The 24,518-nt window shown below is 26.3% G+C and overlaps 1 protein-coding gene across 2 annotated transcripts in view; it reads right to left on the reverse strand.

The window, feature by feature from the left end:
- Positions 1–24,518, reverse strand: part of LOC112594348 (furin-like protease 2) — a 132,826-nt gene that overhangs the window by 42,749 nt on the left and 65,559 nt on the right. For both annotated transcript variants that reach the window (XM_025339088.1, XM_025339087.1), the window contains exons 4-7: positions 16,667–16,888; positions 10,719–10,853; positions 4,219–4,378; positions 3,629–3,801 (exon numbers count right to left, since the gene is read on the reverse strand). In XM_025339088.1, the coding sequence (XP_025194873.1) occupies positions 3,629–3,801; positions 4,219–4,378; positions 10,719–10,853; positions 16,667–16,888 (690 nt within the window). The remainder of the gene's footprint in view (positions 1–3,628; positions 3,802–4,218; positions 4,379–10,718; positions 10,854–16,666; positions 16,889–24,518) is intronic.

Raw genomic sequence — 24,518 nt, forward strand, 5'->3', positions numbered from 1 at the left:
AGTATTTCAATATAACAATCAAAGTGGTTTTCAAACATACTGGCCGAATTAGAAGTATATATGTTTAGTTTTTTTTGTTATTCAAGTATTTAATTTATCACTTGTCACTGACAAAGACTCGGAAATGTCCAGGGAAATAGACGATTTAACAAGTAAAGTTCATGGCTATGTCACGCTCTCGTATAAATTGTGCACTTCGAATGTAATGACATCTGTCGAAAAAAACACACATATTTGATAATTTTATAGTTGAGGAGGAAGAAAAAACCGTATCAGAGATGTCGTAATGTTAAAATATTTTTGGCAGATTAATTGTTCGAAGACTAAGGCACATTATTAATGTCTAGTAATATATTATGGCGTGCACTTGTAATTAGGACATATGCAATAATAATTATGTCAAAGTATAAGGTAGTCGTAAAATTTTGGTCATGATATAATATTTTATAACGAAGAAACACGAAAGCTGTGGGTGGTTTTTTGATATGCTTAGGTCAGTTTTTGAAGTAACAATGATATGTGTTTCAGACATGTTTATGTCAAGTAGATAAGTACTGTATAATAACACCGAAATGAAATTAAAAGAATATTTAAGTGCGTGCTTAAGAAAGAAAAGAATATTAAACACAATGTTAATGACTTAAACTCGTATAAATGACTGGTTCATATATGTATACGCGACACTTGTACACCGCATTGTATATGAATTTTATGTTCTTATTTTCTCTTTTCTATTTAACTGTCCACAGAAATAAAAAAAAAATAAAAACGGAAAATAGGACACCACTATACACCTTTGTAGATATAAACGGTCGGCTAGAACAGAAGTTGTGTGGTGAAAACAGTATTTCCGATTCGGTTTTGGTCGTTTTACGATTACGCATTAACGGGAAAAATATCGAACAACTTTTAAAGTCAGTTCATTAACAACAAAAATATATTAAAATCCAAAACGTCATTAAAATTTTATTTTCATTCCCGATTAAAGTCGTAAACAAACGTTTAAAGTTGATCTTTTTCAAAACAGGTAAAATTGGAAGAAATGTGATTATAAAGTTTGACTCGACGAATAATAATTATTGTATAGTATCTATACAAAACTACCTATAAGTAAAACTTAACAAAGAAAAGGTTCATGAGTATTTGAAATGTTGATTAAAATAAAAAAAAGTGATTTAAAATTACTAAAAATATAATACTAACATTTAAACTTAAAGAATTGAAAAAACAATATAAAATTATTTCAGGATTTGTTATCATTCATTTTAGACTTTTAATGAAATATATTATTATTTAAACTATAAAATATAAGGACATAATAATGTTTAATATTTAATTTGATAAAGTAGGTATGCGCATTTTACTTAAACAAGTATAATAAAATAAATATAATTATTAACTATAATTTTTTATAACTATTATATAATCTTTAAAATTTAATTTAATTCTATAATAATTTTAATAAACATATATAGTTTAATTAGGATAATATTTTTATAATTTTAGGTTTACAGACGAAAGTTGATATGAATTTCGATTTAGAAAATAGTATAAAAAATTATTAAGAACCCAGAACAGAATAAAATATTGGATACTATTCTCAACAGGGAATAAGTTATACATTATTTTACAATAGGTTATAATGACAAATGCTTGAGATTCGAAATTTTGAATATTTATTTTGAACAATTTTTCAGTGTTGTATTTTGAGACTGATAGTTGAATATGAAAATAATTATACTATATTATATATTTATATAATATTTATAAAACTTTAATGATATTAAATTGAGTTATATCATTTTATTTTATTTATTTATTTATTTTTTTTTTTTTTTGTGAGCAACTAACATTTAAAAAATATTGTAGACAGTAAACTATACTTTGTTTTTTAGAATCAAATACTATTATAATTGTAATTTTATTAAAAATACAAAATGGCACTTCATATTGAATTATGTCTATATTATAGATAAGCGATGTAAGAAGAATTTCAACAAAGCACAATTTCTGTATTCTTCTTCACTCAAACATATTTGCACTTATTAATATTTATTTTTGCAACTGAGAGAGGCAACATACAGAATAGTTAGAATCATGATTTTCTGTGCGGTTCATGAGATTCATGCAATAATAATATTGTTACAATATTTCCAAGGTTCTTGAAAATCCTCATATAAATTATTATTATCATATTATGTTGTCTAAAACGTATAATTTCCATTAGCGATGTATGTTATAGATATTAGGTTAATTATTATATATAACCTGACTGTTATATTATAAATGTAAGATTACGATTTATGAAATACAAATTCATACTGAAAAAATACTTCAAATGATTGAAAAATAATTCAAATGGTTTTCAATGTGGAATCATTTCCACAATGAGATTTCTGTAAAAATATTATCATATTTTGTTTTTGAAATATTTAATTCTTAATCCGGAGCTATCAATTGTTAAAAGAAGCCGAATAGAATACAGATACTAATTATTATTACACATTAATTATTTGTTTAGCTGTGTAATGATAGTCATTGAAAGTAAGTAATAATAAATCAACGTATTTAAAATCAATATGTGAATTATAGAATTTAGTTTAAGATATCCGTAAACTTTTCCTATGCTTGGGAAACTATTATACGCAAATCAAAAAATTACATCAAAAAGTGTCAATAATAATTGTTTTTCAATAAATAAATAGCGTCGCACGAAATTGTTTAGCCAACGCTAAATCATATCCGAAAAGAGTATTCACATAAGAAGATAATAAATGTCAATATGTCATGCGTTGTATACTTATAAGTTATAATCTTCTGCGCACTTGGTCAGCGATTTTTTCGTTACGGATAAAAAACTAAAAAAAGAGCCGGAGAACTGGTACATTCTTTATGGTATGTTTGGAGCGTATTGAGTAATTGAAATTTTAAATTTGAATTCGAACGCAACGTTAATTGTATTTGAAAAACTATTCTAAGCAGATAAAGCATATATTTCTAAATTCAGATGATATAATACTATTTTTATATTATTATTGGTGTTTTCTTCATTCGATAGGTTGAAATCTCAGTTGAAATTATTGTCAATAAAAAGTTGTATGTAGTTTAAAATTAATATTCATGTGCTGAAGAATGGTATGAAAAAGTTCACTGTATAAATATTTTCGATTCATCTAAATATTTTGATAATTTCATTGTTTATAGAACTAACGAGAAGTTAAAGGTTTTACGAATAATATTAATTGTTGAATTATACATTTTGTACAATAATTCATTTAAAATAAATTGTCGAAAAGTTGTCATTTTATTCGTTAGAATTTAATATGAAATAACTAAATCCAATTAAATAAAAAAAAGAAATATCACATTTTTTTAATGAGTAGGTATACGATTTACGATTGTAATTATTGACTCAGTTTTGTTGAAAACTAGTAATCATATTTGTTAATTTCACATACGAATCATATTACTAGTAAACTGCTTAATTAATTAGAATAAATTAATTGAAGTTTAGTTTTACAAAAATTAAATTAGTTTTAAACAATAATTGTTAAAAATCAGTATAAGATTAGTTGATTATAAAATTAAGTAAAAATGTAAATGGTATAATAACAAATATTTAACTTACTGAAGTCACTCCATAAATAAATGCTCGTCTTGCTAATGGACCAGGTCCGTCAACAGTCTTACCATCGTCTTCTGGACCCCAAGAAGCACTGTATATATCTATATGATTAATGTTTAAGCCCAATGCGCGAGCTTCAACTGCGTCATTTACTGTACCGTCTAACATCCTTACTCCTGTAAAAAAAATATAATATACATTTATTTATTAAAGAAGAAAGTATAAGTAATATTGTAATAAAAAATTAAATTACATATACCCATATATTTTTTTAAGTTTATTTCTAATATGTAGCATTTAGATATTGTATAGTTAACAGAGTAATATTGTACTTCGTTCGCTGAGAGAATGTGGTTACTTCACGTACATGACAGGAACTTGGGAATTTAGGTAATTGTGCTAAAGTAAAATGCATTTTATTGGTTTGTGCGTAACCAAATCTTATTATCGAACGGAGTATAGCATAATGATATATTTTTATTTGGGTATTAACACTATTCGAATTTTGATCGATAGTTTCAGTATCATAGCAAAATAATTCAATGATACTTTAGGTTCAATTATATTTTTGTATTTTTAAATTATTACTGTACCTCCAATACTGGCATTGTATGCCACACCAATACCGCAATACTGGTTAAATGCGATAGCAGCTACTTCACCGGCGCACCTGGTACCGTGCTTGTTGTCGCCATTGTCGCGAGGCATAGGGTCGTCATCATTGTCGTTTATATCGGTACTAGCACTTGGGTCCTGTATAAACAAATTTAGCACATTTTAAACTTAAAAACATAATAAAATTGCACTATTATTGTTAACTTGATATTTATACACATTAAATTTAAGCTAAAATCAATACACGCGATGTTTGGAATTAACAAGAAACTCAAATCGAAATAAATAAACATCGAAATTGTTAATAACTTATTATTCGAGTACGGTAAAAACATTAATATATAATTCATAAAATACATTTCTATAAGTTTGTCTTATCATTCAAATAAATGTATATATTATTCACATATAAGTACGTACCATATTCATATATAATACAAAATATAAGCAAATTATAGGACTAAGCATACAGAATTAGAGAATAGAAATTGTTTATGAAGATTCGTTTAGATATTTTTTAGTTAAATTAAAATCATTTAAAGTAATATAAAGGGTATAAGATATTTTATGTTTATTTAATTATAGCAAAATTTTTATGCAGATATACATCAAAATATTAGCAATAGATAAATATATAAATAGTAGGAATAATAGAACTATTGAAATAATAACGAATAATGATTATATTATGTTCTATATCGTAACATACAATTTTTAATCCCATTAAACAAAGCAAAATTTTTTCCTAAATATGATATTTTAAAGGGTCTAGTCAAACAGATTAGGAAAAAAGTAAAGGAATGTTAAATTTAAAACTTATTAAAGCATTTGTTTTGGTATTAAAACAAAAGAAAAATTTAAAGATTTTGTTTATCGGGGACGGAAATCTTACGAATTTAAAATGTATATAAATTACAAAAGATTTCTATAAGTACTTACATATAGTAATAGTAATAATATTAAAGATGATTCACTATGTTATTTTTTTGAACATTTTATTTCATTAAATAAGTATAGGGAGTTCGGGAAAAAGCTAGTTAAAAAAAGCATAGTAAAAAAATGCAATTTTATAAAAAGCAAAAAGGAAATTATCATGGAAACTTTTTATTTAATTTTTTTATTTTTATAAGATATATTTACAATTTGTACGGAGAAACAATATCAAACAAATTTGATATGGTATTTTTATGTACATGAAAACGCGTTTGACGAAAAAAGCCATCCATTGAAGGCTTTACCTACTAGGAAAGTCTAAATTTAATTGTTGATTACTTAATCTTTTATATTATTATGAAAACTGAAAAGTATAAACGATGTAATGCCCTGTCATGGATTTATATTTATAAACTAATAATATTCAAATATGAAATAAGTTATCAAAATCAGTTCTATTATTCAAATAGATAATGTTTTATCCACCAATAATGTCTACAATTATAAGTCATAACTGTTAATGTCACAATTTGTTCCAAGAGATGTACGATAACGGTATATTTTTAGAATTTAATTAATTAAACTGTTTCAACAAATACTTTCAGAATTTATTAAATCTAATAAAAATATCGATAAATTGTGTTTTAATGGACATATACAAAACACTATAATACATTAAAATTCGTTGTTTGGAGATTCTCCAAAGTATCTATAGTATTAAGTATCCAGGAAAATCAAAAAGCTTTAAAAATAATTCTACTCAAACACTTATTCTTGACAAAGTACATACACATCCACCCGACATGCTTGTCGTTGAAGCAAATAAATGTTTAGCGTGTATGAAGTATAAGGCTACAACTTCTTTGTTGATAATGTTCTTGATGGAATGGATTATAGTAAAAGTATTATGCTAAACGAGAGAATATAATTAATTACCTAATTACTTTTATCAAACTTATATTTCTGGTACTAATAGACCTATAGGAATTTCATGGCTTGGTAAACAAAGCACTTTTCGCATATACCCTCAAGTTTTCCTCCTGTTACATAGAACGTAGGTTCAACATTTAAAACAAAATAAAAATCAAATGGAGAGATTTAATCATTGATTTTCCAAACTCGTGAGATATAATCACTTTTTAATTTGGACTCTTTTGAAAAAAAACTCGGCTTGAGATATATGTTGACGTAACAAAATTAGCACAGTATAATTTATGTAATTTGTAATAAAAAAAAAAAAATTAATTTTTATTGTGTTTTCGATACAATAAATGTAATATTGAGAATTTTTCTAACGTTGTAGAATTATCAAAAAAGATTTAAATAAAATATTTTATGTTCACTATAGAACATACGTATAAATAATGAAATAATTCGTATTACCTATATTTATTACTACACAACTATTTTATATGTATCTAATATTTATTGTATAACATGAAATATAATGAATAATTTTTAAAATTTTTAAAATTATATTTTTAACTTGTTTTTTTTCTTAAACTCAAATATTATACATCCAAAATATTGAAATATTTTATGAAATATAAATTATAAAAACTGAAGTTTATTGTTGAATCAAAATGTTTAAATTCAAGTAAAAATTAGCTATTAATTATATATCAAATAAGCCATTTAGGTTTGGATGTAAACTATACATATATTACACGGTCTGAAACACGAGTTGAAAAAAATATAGTTTATAAAACTTTGAGTATACAAAAAGTTGCTGTTTTTGACATTTTCAATGGATAAGTTTTAAGTAAGAAATTTAAAAATACTGTTTACATTCCAATATGGTCTCGTGGAGACTATATTGGTTATAAAAAGTACCTTGGTCCCGAAATACTTTTTTATACATACATAACGTAATATAAGTATATATGCTTATAGTCTTATTATTGTCGAGTGTACTCTTTCCGTTTATAGGCGGTAGCCAATCGATAACTTTCAAGTAGTCGACGATGATGATGATACTACAGCTTAAATTAAAAACATATATATTCATATATATACAAATATGAAAATATCAATACTTATTAAATTTGTCTAAAACATTATTTTTATGTTATTCGTGATAATATAAAGAGATGAAAATATAATCTTATAATATCATTCATTAGCACGGCCGAAAATGTTTTCACCTCTTTCCTGCATAACTACGAGCAATAACTCGATAACTATATTTATGTAAATATGTAGGAATAAAATTAATAATTTAAAACTGTAGAGTAATACAAACAAACCCATCAAGAATCAAAATTATAATTTTAATCAAAAACAAGGATTCCCGAAATGGCAATAGTCGCATATTCAAAATGTTAATAACGTATAAGAAAACGAAATCTTTGGTAAAAATCATTAACAAATAAAAATATTATTTGTGTTTCAATAGTATTAAACAATCATACGGAAAAGTCGAATGTGGCGCGATTTTCATTCTAATAGAAGTTTATAAGGAATGAAATTTATAAAATCGCAAATGCATATTATTTAGACCAATAATGGTTTCTATGGGAAAACATACAATTTTGTATTTGATTAAACTGGTGGTCATTCGAGAGAGTATGATTCACTTAATATAGTATACATCATATGTGTGAGTTTGTACACTTTAATAACGAATTAAACCCAAGCTCGTAATAAAGTATCTTTTATAGTACCAAAATGATATCGTTAATACTGTATAATTTATATACACGATTGACGACAAAAAATTGATACACTTATACTATAATTATAGCTGCATAACATTTTTAATAAAGTGAGTTATTCTTAGAAATGTTTTTTTTTAAGATGTTGAAAATCAATAACATAGATACAAAAATAAATATATAAGTATTAGGAACGTATAATTATTATGAACATATTATGTAATATTATTCGGACATAGTTTTAGAGTAAAGTTGTCAAGTCTTCCAAGTGTACTTTTTCGTTTACACAAATTGTTTGTTATAACTTATAACACATGTAAGCAGCTAATATTGGAAATAAACTAAAAATGTATATGTAATCGTCAAAAGAAAATATACGAATATTAAATGGGATGTGTGTATCTTATAATGATATAATATCTATATTCTGTGTCATAATATAAAAGCACAAAGTATGTATAACTCTACATCAATTATTGTGTATGTACTTATAAATTTCAAAATGAACAAAAAAAGTTATTTTTAAATAAAGCCGGAAAGTCGGCAATTATGTGTATTACAAAAACATAAAAAAATGGGCAAATCCTTCCACAATACATTTATATTTATTATTTGACAACAACGATTTTTTTCTAAACCAATAAATCATTTTATAATTTACACACAACGCGTGTTTATTTCATATTTGTGTAATGAGAATCTACATCAATGTTCGATTAACATAATATAAGCTCAAATTATATAGGTACGCGCTCATCACTAGATGCTTAGTCAAATTCCATTATCAAAGTTTTATTAAACAGTTTGCATATTAACCTTTACAAATGCGTCATTCACACTCTGTACATCCATGAGCAACGACTTCGTGAAAATCTTTGGAACGCCCAAGGCTTTTAAAGGTGACTAAACTTTAATACGGTTCAACACACATGCAAAACCTTATAGAGATTATACTCTAGACTACATGGTTATTATATTTTAATATCAAAATAAACCCACTTTGTACGTGTGTGATATTCTCCGTTGAATTTTTAAAGGTGAAAAAATTTAATTTGAATAAGATAATAATATTACATTATTTACAATTAACTTTATAATGATCATGTTGAAAAATATTTTCATTTTCATATAAATTCAATTTATTCATATTTTAAATCACTGTAAAAAAAAAAAACTAAAGCTAATGTATTTCAGTATAGTATTATATATTGATTGCAATGTTTAGTGTTATGTAATTATTTAATCTCCAGTAAAATTTTACATTTTAAAACAAACAAGCAACAATATATAACTACAAACATTGATAAACTTTTTTACCTATTGTAAATGTATATTATGTTACATGAAACGTTTGACTAAATTATTAATTTGTATAATGGATATGTCAAATTTTGAAATTAGTAAATATTTGGAATGTACATAATAAATATAAAATCAATAGGTATCAGGAATATGAAATAAATAAAATATTTTTACACATAAAAACAGTTATTACACAAAAAATTATAATTGTTTATCGAGTATGATAAAAGCAATTAAATTTAGGATATTCGATAAAAAAGAATTTTAAGTTTTATATCTTAAACCCCAATAATTTATACATACATTCAATTTTATAAGCATAATAATTAAAAGAATATATAAGTATATACTCCGATATTCAGCGAATATAAAAAGTTACTTTAGTACATTATATTATTATTTATGGCTTTACACTAATACTGTTTGAAAGCTCACTCATGTTTTGTGAAACGAGCGATTTAATTTGTACATATATAATTTATAAAGGTACCTGAAAAGTTTAAAATCTACTAAATACTCTTTAAGTGTACTATTTATCGTGTATATTTCATAATATAGATAGGACTTAATTATTCCAGTTTGGAAACAATTGAGAAAATTATAACAATAATATTCAAGAAAAACAATTAAACATTTTTCGAATTATTTCGTAGCATATCATGACAGTGAGTGTTGTTTTAACTCTTATGTAATTATTTCTTAGGTCATCTATCTATTTGCATTATGTGTTTAATGGTGAAATGGCAGATATTTAGTAGCCAAATTAATAATTCAACTAATGTCAAAAATAATAAAACCAAAAAAAATAACAATCTGATAACAGTGCCAACTGCGATGAATAACTAAAAGCAATCGATATAACTATACCGTACTCATGGTATAACGCCCCAGCATTAATTCCCCAAACACTTATGCTCACATCGAAAATGTTCGCGACTACTTTATTGAGTCAACAAATTCATGACACGGTTTGTTCAGTAGGGAAGAGGAGAGTGCGATATCGAATCGGTGGCGAGTGGTTATATGTGGAGGTGGTGGCGGGGGTGACGGCGAAGAAGAAATACACGAGTTACAAATCGCATTTCCTTTTACTCTATTCCTCTTCACCACCTTTCTACTTTATACCCCACTCGTTCGGGTCTTCGTTTTTCTCATTGTCACAAAAAGCGGTGCGCACTACTACACTTTTCTGCGAACACTGAATATGAAATCGTCAAATGGGTCCGAAAATGCTGAAATCCCAGTTTACAATGCGTACTGTCGATGTATTGGTGTGTGACAGCCTGTAGGTGGGAGGGGCGAGTGGTGTAAGAGTGAGAGAGGAAAGCAATTTGTTTGCCTGGTGCAAATCGGATACTAATACGATTCCGCATCGTCGTCGTCTGCTGATTCGGACGAGAAACGAAATGCACACTCTCATTAGGGGATGGGAAAATGTGGTATGTTTAGTGCTCGATCGGTTGGGGAATGAAATGGGAAAAAAACACTGAAACAAGATGAAAAAGAAAAATACGGACACGTATGTCACTTCTATAATAATAATAATAATAATAATTATTATTATTATTATTATCATAGTGTTTACTCACGTAATTGTGTGCCAAATCAGGATGATTGGTCTGTATACCGTCGTCAAGTATTGAAACGACTACGTTTTTGCCGGTATACCCTTTTTGCCAAGCCGGACCCATATTCATGTCGAAACCGTCCAAAGCACCACCATTCTAAAAGAAAAATACAATTATTATTAATTTATAATACATGAGTTTAAGTACCTATCTAAAGATTTGAAACGGGTAAATTGACAGATGTACATGACAGACGCATAAAGGTACAGGACTACAGTTGTCATACAAACACGAGTCAGAATATAAATAAAATCCAGCGTTTCAATATTTTTTACAATTTTATTTTTATTATTATTATTATTATTATTTTATTAAAACATAAAATATTGTACGGCAATAATTATTGTAATATAAAAATAATTACTATTTGTTTATTTAACGACAGATTACTTTAAATGTTAGAATAGTTTTTATAATATTTTTAGATTATATATAACGATGTTTTTTTTTTTTATGATTTACGACATAACAAGATGGATACAAAATATTTCTAGACAGTGAAAATTTATCAATAATTAATGTAAGTAGGCACTTAAAATGATTTTAATATTTCTTTACAGTAAGTCTAAACTGACATGTCTATACACACACATATATATGTTACGGATAAAGTACAAAATACGGTTTGTGTTCACATTCCTCGGGTTATGTGAACACTACCTGCACTTATTGGATTAAGTAAAGATATTATTTATAAAACGTTTATTTTGTATATTACTCAGGTAATTTACACATTATCTGCCATTGAATGGGTAAAGTACTTTGATAAAATGCACGATAAAATAACGATTGTAAATAAATGTTTTTGATGATACATATGCAATAATATTTAGTACAGTGCTATCTGTTTAAATATTTAATAATAATTTTAGTAAAATCCGTCTTAATACACGTGTCACATATACATTTTTAAAATGATTTCACGCGAAAAGTTTTACAAGTGTTTCAATGAAATAATCAATATATTTATCGGCAGTTAAATAAAACGAAATAGTTTTAAAAATTAAGATGTAAGATATGTAATGTAAATAATGTAAGATCAAGTGGAATAAAAAGTAACAAGCCACATAGAATTAAAAAAAGGTACGACCTCATTAAAATAGGAGAATAGGAGGAAATCAATTAATATTGTGGTTGTTAAAAGGAAATACAAACATTTTATACTACATCACTAATGAAAAAAAATCTATGATGTGCTACATAATGTACATTTAAGTATTGGAAATTGTGGAAAACATCGCAATAATGTAAGAGTGAAAAAAAGTATAAAAATATAAAGCAAGAAGCAGTGTTTATTTACTTAAAATGTTGTGAATCGTGTCAATCAAAACAAAAATCTAAAAGTAAGGGTCTAGTAATTAAACCAATGGTGTTTTCGGAAATGAATAGTAGGTGCCAGGTGGACCTAATTGATATGCAGTCGTAGGGGGATGGTGAGTTCCAGTTTATTACGGTATACCAGGATAACCTTTTTAAATTCGTTCAATAAAGATCCTTAAAAACAGAGGGCAGAAGAAATTGCTAAACATCGTATCGACATTATTTGTATTTTTGGAGCTTCGATGGTATTACAATCTGATAATGGCTGTGAGTTTGTAAATAAAATAATAGAAGACTTAAAAGAAATGTGGAATATACTGAAAATTGCTCATGAAAAGCTACGACAAGAGCAAACCAAGACATACAAAATATGTTGATAACATGAACGAAAACAAACAACTGTAAATCATGGACGGAGGAACTTCGATTTGTACAGCTAATGAAAAATAGGGCCTATCACAATATGGGATTAAAAGATCACCATACATGACCATATTTGGCACTGATGTGAAAATTGGTTTGTCATCATATTTATTACCAACTGAAGCAGTGAAAGAATTAACTACTTAACAAGAGTTGGAAGAAATATTGTAAAGTGTCGTATCAGACTATGAATAAAGAGATAATCATAATGTTTTCGAAAAAGAGGTAATTTTTTGGCTATATGCAGGATGTTTCACGATGAATTGACAATGGCAATAGCTTTTGTTCTATTGAATATTTTTTTGTCGTCTGTGTTACATTAAAAATATTTTTCGATTTTTTTTTTTTAACATATTGTATACAAAATTAAAAAACTAAAATATTTTCTTCATATTTAAAAAATCAAAAAAGCCATTTTGTTGATATGATTTTTAAAACATATTCGCAAAAAAAAAAAAATGAAAAATGTTTAGACGTTTACTTTTTATGATTTTTTGAAAAGTAATACTAATAAAAAAGATATGAATTTAAATTTAAGCAAACTTTAAAAATTGTTTAAAAATTATTAACTCAACCTTAGTAAAAGTTTTTGACACCAATTTTTTTTCTAAAAATCGGATTTACAAAATGGTTATCTTGATTTTTTTTAGATTAAATTAAATTTTTTAAATTTTTTAAATTGTCATAAAAAAATGTTAAAAAAAACCGAAAAATATTTTAAATGTAGCTTAGACGACAATTGACAATTTAAAAAAGAGTTGAAAACCTCGTATAGAGTACTTTTGCGTCCCCGTCGTAGGTTACAGGTATTTTTATTTAATTTTTTTTACTTTTTTTCTTAATAGGACAGTACAGTAACTAATTGCTGTGAATCATATGACTGTACTCTTGGTAATGAACAAATATCTATTTGTGGTTTATGTGATAAAAAGTAATTATTACAAAACAAGTTTTATTTAGGCGAATTTTTTATTTATTTTTATTAAAAATGTTTCAGAACACCATAGAAAATGATAGAAGTATTTCAAAATTATCGTTGGAATATGAAGAAAAATAAATGAAATTCAGATCTATTAACAAATTCCCACCATGCAATGTTGGCAATACAGTTCGAGTCAAACTACCAGAAGTAAACAGAAGTAAAGGTGATCTACAGAATTTACTCTTTGTAGTTGTGTCAATTAGCGATAATCAAAACTACGAACTAGGTAATAAAAATGGCACTCTTCATCAGCTTTATTCCAGAAATCAATTTACTGTATGTTCTGAACCATTAGTAGATATTTTAGAAGTTTTAGCCACAAAAATAGCTAATATACAATATTTTTCCGGTGGTCAAGTTTTTAAGAAATGTCTGCATAAAACTAAATGCTTGACAAATAAATGTAATTGTAAATCTGGGGGAATACTTTACAAATCTAAATGCCATTTGAACTTAAATGGTTCTAATAAATAATATTGTATTCCATTTTTAAATTTTAAATAAATAGTAAAATTGTTAAATAGTTTAATAGTAATAATGATAAATATATTATTTATTTTTTTTTGTATTAGTTTAATTTGATTTTTGTAACTAGAATGACTGTATAATTGAACCAATTTAAGTGTTTAATGCGTTAACCGTTTTTGGATCATACCCATAATATATATATTATATATATATATCTGTGTGTGTGTGTGTAAATTGAGATTTAAACATATTTATTTTAACTATATGCCTTATTTGTTTATCATTACCAAATAATTGTAAAACATTAATATAATGTAATGGAGGGCACTAAATGCGTGATTGGCCTCAATGTATACATATTAACGATTATGGGGCTTTGTAATAACATATAAATTAATATGCAGGCTTCCTAAGTTTGGCTGAGTCACACTTGTAATGATAATACATTTTTTATTACTAAAATTATTTTACACGGAGTTTATTTATTAAAAAATTATAGCATAATATAAACAAAACAAAATTAATTGTACAAACTTAATAAATTATGTAAAAATAAAGCAGTACGAAAACGCATTTTTCCGTATAGGACATATAACTTGATTTTTGTCTTTTTAGTATAATGTTTAAAAGAAAAATAATTTATATAATTATTTGAAATTAAATGGAAGAATTCTTAGTTATTAATTTAGAAAAGTAATAAAAAATGTGGAACACAGTAGTAAAAACAGTTAGTAAAAATAGTTTCTTTTTCAAACTTTAAATGGAGTTTTCTTAAAATTATACTACAAAACGTCTGTGCTATATTTTAGTATAAAGAAACATTTTAATCAAAAACAACTCAGCGAGTTAAAATGGTAATTATTTTAATAAGGAAACAATTAATAAATTCTACATTTTTTTGGAAAAATATATTTATGATCAAATTTGTTAATAATTCTAAAATCTATGAAATGTATGTATAACATATTATATTAAATGACTCGTCAACCCCAATATTTTCTTCTTGGCTTAACTTTCATAAAAAAAAAAAAAAAATGCATTTATAAAAAATACTTTAAAATTGTTGAAGAGAAGAAATTTATGAAATTAATTTACTATTAATCTTGTATTACATTTAAGTTTAAATGTCTTAAATGCATAATATTATGATTAAAGATAAAATAATTAATAATAGCCTAAAATTAAAACATAATTAAGTGTAGAATTTACATGATGTTTTCGTTAAAAGCTAGAACCGAATTTTTTTTTAATTATTCTCATAAAATATAGAATACTTTATAGTATACAAATTGTAATTAAAATGTTCAACTACAATAATACACATAATAATATATAAATTTAGTAAATTAAATATCCAGCGGACATTCAGAGATGGTCATTACAGTACATTATTTATCTCTAGATTTTTAAAATTAGTTACAACTCATAATACCTATATCATTATATCGTACTAGTTTTGCAAAAAAAAATTCTCATATCATTAGGATGATATTGATAGTCAATAAAAATGTATAGTTTGTTCGTACTTGACCAACTTTTATCTCATATTTTAATTTAAATAAATGCATATTTCTTTGTTTAACTAATTTTATATGTAATTTCAATTAAATTTATTACATCTTATTTCTGTCATCTAATTTATAATTTATCATATGATCTATTAATTTTGTATTACTAATATTGTTAACAAAAACTGCATGCCATATATTTTATTAAATAAATATAATTTATGATTATTAAGTCATTAAAATATTTATTAAAGATGATTTAAAAACATTTATATATATATATATTTACAAGCTTGACCTAGAAATAAATTCAATAAATAATATAATTATTGTAAACGTTAATTAACTTTGAGCATTTATTATTATTAAATAATATTTAACTTATACATTTTATAGGTACTTAGCATGTATAAATAAAAATAAATTTTAATAGTTTTAAAGTCATATTTAAAAACTATTTATGAACGTTTAAAAAAAATCATATTAGCACTACTAAACTAAGCCAAAATTATTTTTTCAAAAATAATAATTTATCACTTAAGTTAAAAAGAATAATATAACTGGCTTCCATCGAGATGACTGATGAGACCAGTGATTAACATTCAGTCACATGTGTCCATGGTCTATACATATATATAAAATGTAAGCCTTTATTGTTGACTTACTATATACAGCTAGATGAGGTAAATTACCTTGAAAGCTTTAACCAATCGGACGTTAAACCTGTTATTGAGCTATTGATCCTATGATTGCGTCTTTCAATTATTATTTTGTTATTTTTATTTTATTTTTTTTTAGTATGATTTAGTGAAAAATAATGTTCGATTGTCTGACAAAAAAATAGCTGATAACTTATTTTATCACGTGTTCAAACAAGAGCCATAATCGAATTAATATTTTTCAAAATTATTAATATTTAAAATTTTTACCAATTTGAATAAAAGTATTTAGTTTTATTTATAAATAAAAAAAATCTTCAAAGTAAGCATTTGATACTTCTTTTAGAAAAAAGTATCCGTTTTTCCGCTAATTTTTTATTGATAATTTTATTATGTAAAATCATACATTTTTATGAATAATTTATAATTTTTATTAACTTTTACTTTTTTATTCACGATAAGTTAAAAGGCAATTTTTGTATGAGGTAGTATGCTTACTAATAATACTAAAGTTATTTTTATATTTTACATTTATTTTATAATACTTACCAAATACCATTGTTCTTTAAAAAGTGGATCCGGAAATACATTATGGACAGAGTTACCAAGACGCCTAAATGCTTGTCCTTGTGTAAGTTGTGATAATGGTCCACTTGATGTCTGTTGTTGATAAAAATCTGTGGAACCAGCAAATACAGTGGCTGGTAAATTAGGTCCAGGAAAATCTCGTTTCCGTCTTTTCTTTTCATGTTGTTGTTGAACCCAATGCACCTGAAAAAACGTAAAATAATTATTTAAAATTATTATACTGTGAATAGTGACTATCATAATTTTAAAATATTAAATAATGAATTAAATATAAAACACATTTTGTTTTAATGATAGGTATTGTAAATATGCTAAGTAAAAAAACAAAAGTATATTATAGACGTGGCAAGAATAAGCATTAATCTTGCCTGAAAAACGACTCGTTCGTTTGAACTGTATTTTAAGTTATTTACTGACAAGGATTATGAAATATTAAAAAAAAAAAAAACAGATGAATCCTTTTCTTTAAAAACGTATTCAAATAAATTAGTTGATTACGTTATGATTTTCTACCTACTGTATATTTATATACTCAATATATATATTTTTTACTATTCTATATTGATATTCACGTGAATGTACCATGAATTAAATAATGAATTAGTTGATGGTATATTTGAAATATTAAAAATTTCTAAAAGAAAAATCAAGAACAGAAATCTATAAAATAAAATAAAGAGGTCTAACAAGATTTAAGGTTTATCACAGAGAAAACAGAAAGTAAAAAAAAAAAAACAAATGATATAAGATAAAAAAAATAATGTATAAATCAAGACAGTCTTTGTTCTTTTTAGTTTCATTAAAATAAAATCTTTGAATTTCAATTAGAATGAACCTTTATTGAATATGTTGAGTTACATATATAATATTATAATCATGAAGTAAAAACAATAGGAATTTGTTTTAAGTTAAAGTAAATAATTTCGAGAAATAAATAGTAAAAATGTTTAACATTTATTTTCATAAATTTATAATAGACAATTAATTTCATTTAAATAAACATTCTACGTACTTATAGGTTGTTAGTCTATTTACATGAATTGAATAAATGAATAGGTAGTATAAGAATGACACATAGTAACTTCTAGCTTCTATCATTTATTTATACATAAATAAGTGATACTATGGTTAAATTATATTAATGACTAATGAGTTTGTTTATGATCAATTATTTTAAGAGATCTTTTTTTTCAGTTTTGTTGCAGTTTAAATGTTATGATAGATATTGAAAAATTTAATTTTAATAATAACAATAAAATAATGGAATAAAATATGATGAACGAGCCACGTTCATTCGACAAAAAATGATAAAACTACACAGCAGAAAAACATTAAAAACTTTTTTATATAAACCTGATTAACAAAAATATTCATTGTTGTATATTAACAGTTTTAAAAATAGAAATTCGAGAACATTTAAAAAAATATTACAACATACATAATATCTAAAGATATTAAAATATAATATGGCGTTATGTAGTATTTCTACAAAAGATAATGATTCGCTTTGACTTTAAAAGATTTAGCATAACAATAAACAAATTAGCATAAACGTTTATAAAACTAAATCCAATGAATTGATATATTATTAATGTATCTGCAGTTTAAGACTTAAAAAAACTTTATTCAAACTGTATACGTCAGATTTGTTTTTATTTGTTTTTAAATGATTCAATAAATCACAATAGGAAAGTTGAGGGATGAATAAATGCTTTTGACAGTTGTAGGCCGCCATTGTTATTTTTAAATTTATATAAATATTAAAATTCGTGAGTGTACGAATTACGTCGAAAGTCTAAGTAACACACAATATTACAGTTAAAACCTATTGAATTATTTTCTTTTAACTTAAAATTATTGATTTTTAAAATTGTAATTTTCGACTGAGATTTAATATATTGCTGTGAAATTAATCATAAATAAGCCATGATAACAAAAATTAAACTGTCGTTTAAGTATAGTATTTTTTTTTTTTTTAAATACCTCTGAATCAATACATGTTGCAATTATTAAAATAGAAACAATAGAATTTTATGAAAAAAAATTTTTCTTTGCCGAGAGAGGCGAGCAATAAAATTCAAAACGTGCAACATCCATATACAAAACCGGTGAATATTATTTGTTCGTTATGAGTGTGGTGAAGAGATGAGAAAAGTAAAATACCATTTTGAAATATTCAGTGTTTGACAAAATGTCAGAATGAAACCGTTGGCGTGTACACGTTATTATTCTTTTTTATTCACGAAAAGCAAAGAAAAAATATTCTCCTGAGAAAAGCGCACATAGAAAAATGTGTATAGATACGTATTGAGGAATAGCGATAGAGATATAAACAAATATAAACTCAATTCACGAGTCACATTTTCAGTTCTTCAAATACAGCAGGTATTCTGCTTGACTTATTCACACTTAATGTTACGTATTACTGTACTTTTATGACGTTTTATAATTGAAATTTTTCTGGACGTGGCACGAGTGAAAAAATGATTTGACATCTTTGCATGGATAATATAATACGCGTGCGCGTTAACTACGTTGCAAATTATGATGTCTGTATAGTGCACAATGCAGAGTCGCAGGTGGTCGTCGAATTATTATTATATTTTGAATTGTTGTATGTAGGTACAATTGGAGAGACGATAATAAATTCCAGGTCAATCTAGTCGTGACTCGCGGCAGAAAATCGAATAAAACGCATAAAATATTGTAAATTTACAATAAAGATCATGTACGCGTAAAAGGGAATATAAACATAATTTAAAACGATTAGAAAAAGAATCAAAAAATATCAAGAGAAATACTAATGCGAATTCGTTTCGGTGACGTGTAAATACATTTCAGCCGGTAATTATTGTGGAAATTATAATCATTTACACGGTCGACTTTTAGTGTGTATGTGTACATATGAGCGTGCATGTGTGTACATGTTAGTATGTATATAGTTAGGCACGACAGCATTCATTTACGTATAAATATCATAATTTAGCATTACAATCGCCGTCGGAGAGAAGGCACGATGAACTGCAGTAAAGAGGTTCTGTGTGTATATAAAAACTATACTATCTATAGTAATTATCGAAAGAAAAAAATAGTTGAGATAATTGATTGATCATAAACATTATATAGACTGCGTGTGTGGAGTTAAATGATTTATTATCGTGATAATACACGTGTTATGCTTCTTATAATTATTGTTAAATCGTATCGAATGACGAATTGTAAAATTGCATCGAATAAAAATACGGTACACGCATAAAAGACTGAAAATAAAATAAATCGAAATAATGATTTACTCGGACCCATTAGACCACGGATAAAAATAATGTAATACGATACTGTTACTAGTACGTAATAATAATAATAATAATAATAATAATAATAATAATAATAATAATAGCATAGGTATAGTGTATGTATATATATGCAATCGATACTTTTGGCAAGGCGAAAATACTGATCGAAAACCATTGCAGACAAATGGACCGTAGACTAATGTCGTAACGTTGTGGCGGTGGGTTTTTCCATCGGGAATGTATATTTAGAGACTACAGTAGTTGATATCCCAAATTTCATTCCACGACCAAAGTGTTCTGTTGGTGGATGACTACACAACTTTTACGTAATAATTAAATATCCCCGCGAGCAGGTCCAACGTGCTCGGAGAACGGGAGTTGTCTACTGCGACGAACACTGCAGTGGTTATAACAATCATGGACCCCTCTTTGGCCCACCACTCTCAAAAAATCAAATTTATGGTTAAGATAATAATTCCAGACGTAATATAAAAATAATAATGTTTTTATACAGACGAACACCATATCCGGTATCCCCTATTCCACGTCCGAATAACTCAATGATACGGAATGCAATAACAGCAGTACTGTGGTAATATTTAAGAACGGATATGTAATAAAAAAACAAATCAAAATACTATTAATATCTCATAGGAATTCATGCATGTATTCCGTGTTAATTGGACTAGTAATAATGGATTAACATACTTTTCTGTTATTTTTTAATTTGTCATATTAAGATATAGACTATACTTAGCACTTAATTTAAAAGCTTTCAATTTTCAATAAAAACATTTGAAGTTATATATTTTAAATCTCGAGATATGGAACAACGATTAGTTAAAAAAAAGTATGTACACGTATGTGAAAAATATATATCTCAACACGTTTAATCATGAAATATCTATTTAAATTATATCAAGCTAGTAAACTTGGGGTACAAAGTGAAATATGGCCAAAATAAGATAGTTTTGTATAAACTTAAATTTACTTAAGAAAAACTAACTGTATAGTTTATAAATACTATGGTTATGTATTACAGAAGTTTCTAAGAAATGTAGAATATTACGTTGAATAGTAAACAGAGAGTACTAACATATAATCTAGAACTAAATTAAATTAAGTGAAAAGCTTTTCAAAAGTCTTCTATCATTCTCATTAGCCATTGCTAAAATTCAGTAACATAAATTTTATTATTAGTTAATTGGCTAATAATAAATTATTTTCTAGTAATTTGTTAATAGCAAATAGATAAAATTTAAAGTAACTTGAAATAACTGAAGTACAATTGTAAATATTTTACTTACAAATGTATACTTTTGTTACCTATTATGAAATGAAATTTTACAAAATTAATTGCATGTTAAATAATTAGAAAATCAACATTTATTTATTATTAAAATAACTATTTAATTAATATACAAAAATATAATGCATATTATATTTAAAATTCACAATAATTCTATTATAAAGTATAATTTATACTGTACGAAGTAGCAAAGTGCTGTATTTTACTTTTTACATTTTAGAATCATATAAGTACAATAATGTAAACACATAAACATCATACGAAAATAGTTTTAAGGCGTATAAATGCGCAAATTTACCAGTTAAATTTACGGGGGCTTACCCCTATGAAAATATTACTAATATACAACAAGATGGGTATCTGATTTGTTTGTAGGTATGTTAAATGTGAAATGACGGGAAAATGGCTGATTACTTTCTATAGGACCATGTCAACATATTATGTTCATTGATAAAAGCACAATATCGTGTAAGCTAAATGATAAATATATAAATGAATATATTTTGATAATAAAATCCAACTCTCAGTTATGTATTCAATTTGTTGAATAATATGTGATAATGAGATCCTTAATAAATGCAATCATTAAAAGGAACGACCACGTATAGACAACTGCAAATGTACTAAATATTTATTCATAAGTAATACGTTTTTACACAACGTCATTTTTGTTTAATATTTCATGGTAAAATTTGTCTTTTTAAGACTCTATTACACTGCGGTAATATGAAATACCTTATAATGAATCTAAAAAAAGTCGAGAAAGTTAAAATGACGGAAGACGAAGAGTATGGAAAGTTTAAGTAATACAATAACATGAACGGTATAAAAACATACATTAACGAGAGAGGAGAGAAGACTTCCTGTAAGCGAATTGAAATTTTCAAAGAGATAAGAGTGAGAGGGAAGAGGAGAAAGATACTCACGGTGTCATCGTATCATATAGCCGCAAACAGTTCTGCGCGAGAAGAATGTCTATTAGGATAAATCGATTGCTCTCACTTCGACCTTTCAAAATTACCACTAATTTTCGGGCTTATTTTTATTTTAGACTCACTGGTTTTTCTCTCTTCAAAATATTTTATTTGGTTATAATCTTTCTTTATCTTTAAACGCACGGGAAGTCAGTGAACGTGAAATACGAAACACGTGTGAATAGTTGAATATTAGATACAATTTCTTCAATAAAACGACTAGTAATTTATATTAACAGGAAACAAATTACACAATAATAATAAAGGGCTTTTCATAAAAGTATAAATTCGTGATGGTGCATATCACGATTCTCTATAGGTTTCGCATTACTCATTCACGCTCATTCAAATTAAAGCATATACTTATTTCAATTAAGTACGTAACAACTTTACATTTTCGTGTATACATATAGATAAAGTTAAATGTCAAGGAGACATTTTCACAACGCGTAATTTGAACATCAAAGTGTATACAACAAAAAGTTGTTAAGAACTAAAACGCATTTCATAAATAACAATAAATTAAATATTATACAAACAACGGTATGCAAAGTACACAAAAAACGTTAATTTAAGTAAACAAGCTTGATAACAATTTAGTTATACCCACATATCGTTTTTACATTCATTATATAAACACATTATTGCACGAAAATACATTAATAAACTATAAAAGTTAAAGAAAAGGACTTAATTTTTTTCTGTTATTCAACTACACTGAGCAAATATTTATTTTCAATTGCAAAAAAATCTTTAACGTCTATTTGTAAGTCGTTATGATAGATATAATTATTATTTCTTGGTCATTCAAACATTATTTGGTTGTTTGGATCGTCAAACTCGCTTTTTACAAATACAAACATAGTGTGCAACTAATACGATATGGATTTTTATGTTAAAAATATAATTGAAAAAGTCAAATTTTCAAGATACCCTCTGTAAGTTTTTTTAGAGACATGAACAATAAAAACGAAAGACTTACAGATTAAAAAGATAACGAAGATTAATTTGTTCGATAAGACGTTGTGAGATCTTATTTGACGTTTAAATAATCTTCTTTTTGGACGACCAATTAAAAAAGGTATGTCTTTTAATAAAAAAAAAAACGAGCTAAAACCACACAATAAAAACAGAAGATTCAACAAAGGTTCTTATAGATATATTGATATATTAAGGGGACATTAAAACATAGGAGATGAGTGGGTGAGAAGGAGAGAATAACAGAGTGCGTGAAGTGCAAGTTATATAAGAAGGTTCTATTTTTATTTTTTATTGACAATCGGAGAATATGGATAATATAGGTGCGACGCGACGAGGTCAATTGGCATAGTGTTTGTCCGTGTACGAAATTTTTCGCGCTAACATGAACACCAAAATCGACCTAACGAAGGGCGGCGTGGGGTGTTATTTACGAGGTCCGCTCAATTTTATCACACACACAGACGTTCACCGCCGCCCCGGCACGTCATCTCCTTCATCCCTCTATGTTTTATGCACATGGCGTGCCCACGTCTTCACCATTTCACCAAAAATTTCATCCCTGTCTGCAGAGAGTGTGTGACGCGCGCGCCATCGCTTTCACATCATTTATTTTGCGAACGGTTGCCGCGGTGGTGGTAACGATGACAAAGACGATGACGGCGACGGACGACGCGGCATAACGCCAAACCCGACAACACACCACGTCCGGACCTATCGTGACCGGTAATGAACCGGAAAATACGTACAAGGGTGGATGAAATAAGCAAGACGAAAAATGCATAATAATAACAACGGCGGTGGACGAAAGAGTAACGGGAGGGAGAGACGCGGTTGTTCCGTCTATCTGCGGCCAGGCGGGTATATAGACTATAATAATATATATTATTATTATATATAATACATAACACATATATATAATATATATAGTGATAAAGAGAGTAATGGCGAGAGGGGGCAACAACAACAATGGGAAGCGTGTGTCCGACGCGAAACCTACTATTATATATATATATATTATAAATAAATATATAATATACACCTCTATGGTATGGGTAAACTTGGCATTCCCTGTAGGCTAATTTATAGGAGGGACGTATAACATATATATATATATTTATTCACAAACGAGATTGTGACGCCAAACGGTAGAGAGAACTCCTTTACACAGCAGCCGGAAAGAGGTTTGCACCGCGGTCGCCAAGACGATACGACGCTATAAATCTCGCAAGCATACATAATATACGAAATACAATATT

The sequence above is a fragment of the Melanaphis sacchari genome, unplaced genomic scaffold, assembly GCF_002803265.2.
Source record: "Melanaphis sacchari strain LSU unplaced genomic scaffold, SCAv2.0 Contig22_pilon_pilon, whole genome shotgun sequence".
NCBI lineage: Eukaryota > Metazoa > Arthropoda > Insecta > Hemiptera > Aphididae > Melanaphis > Melanaphis sacchari.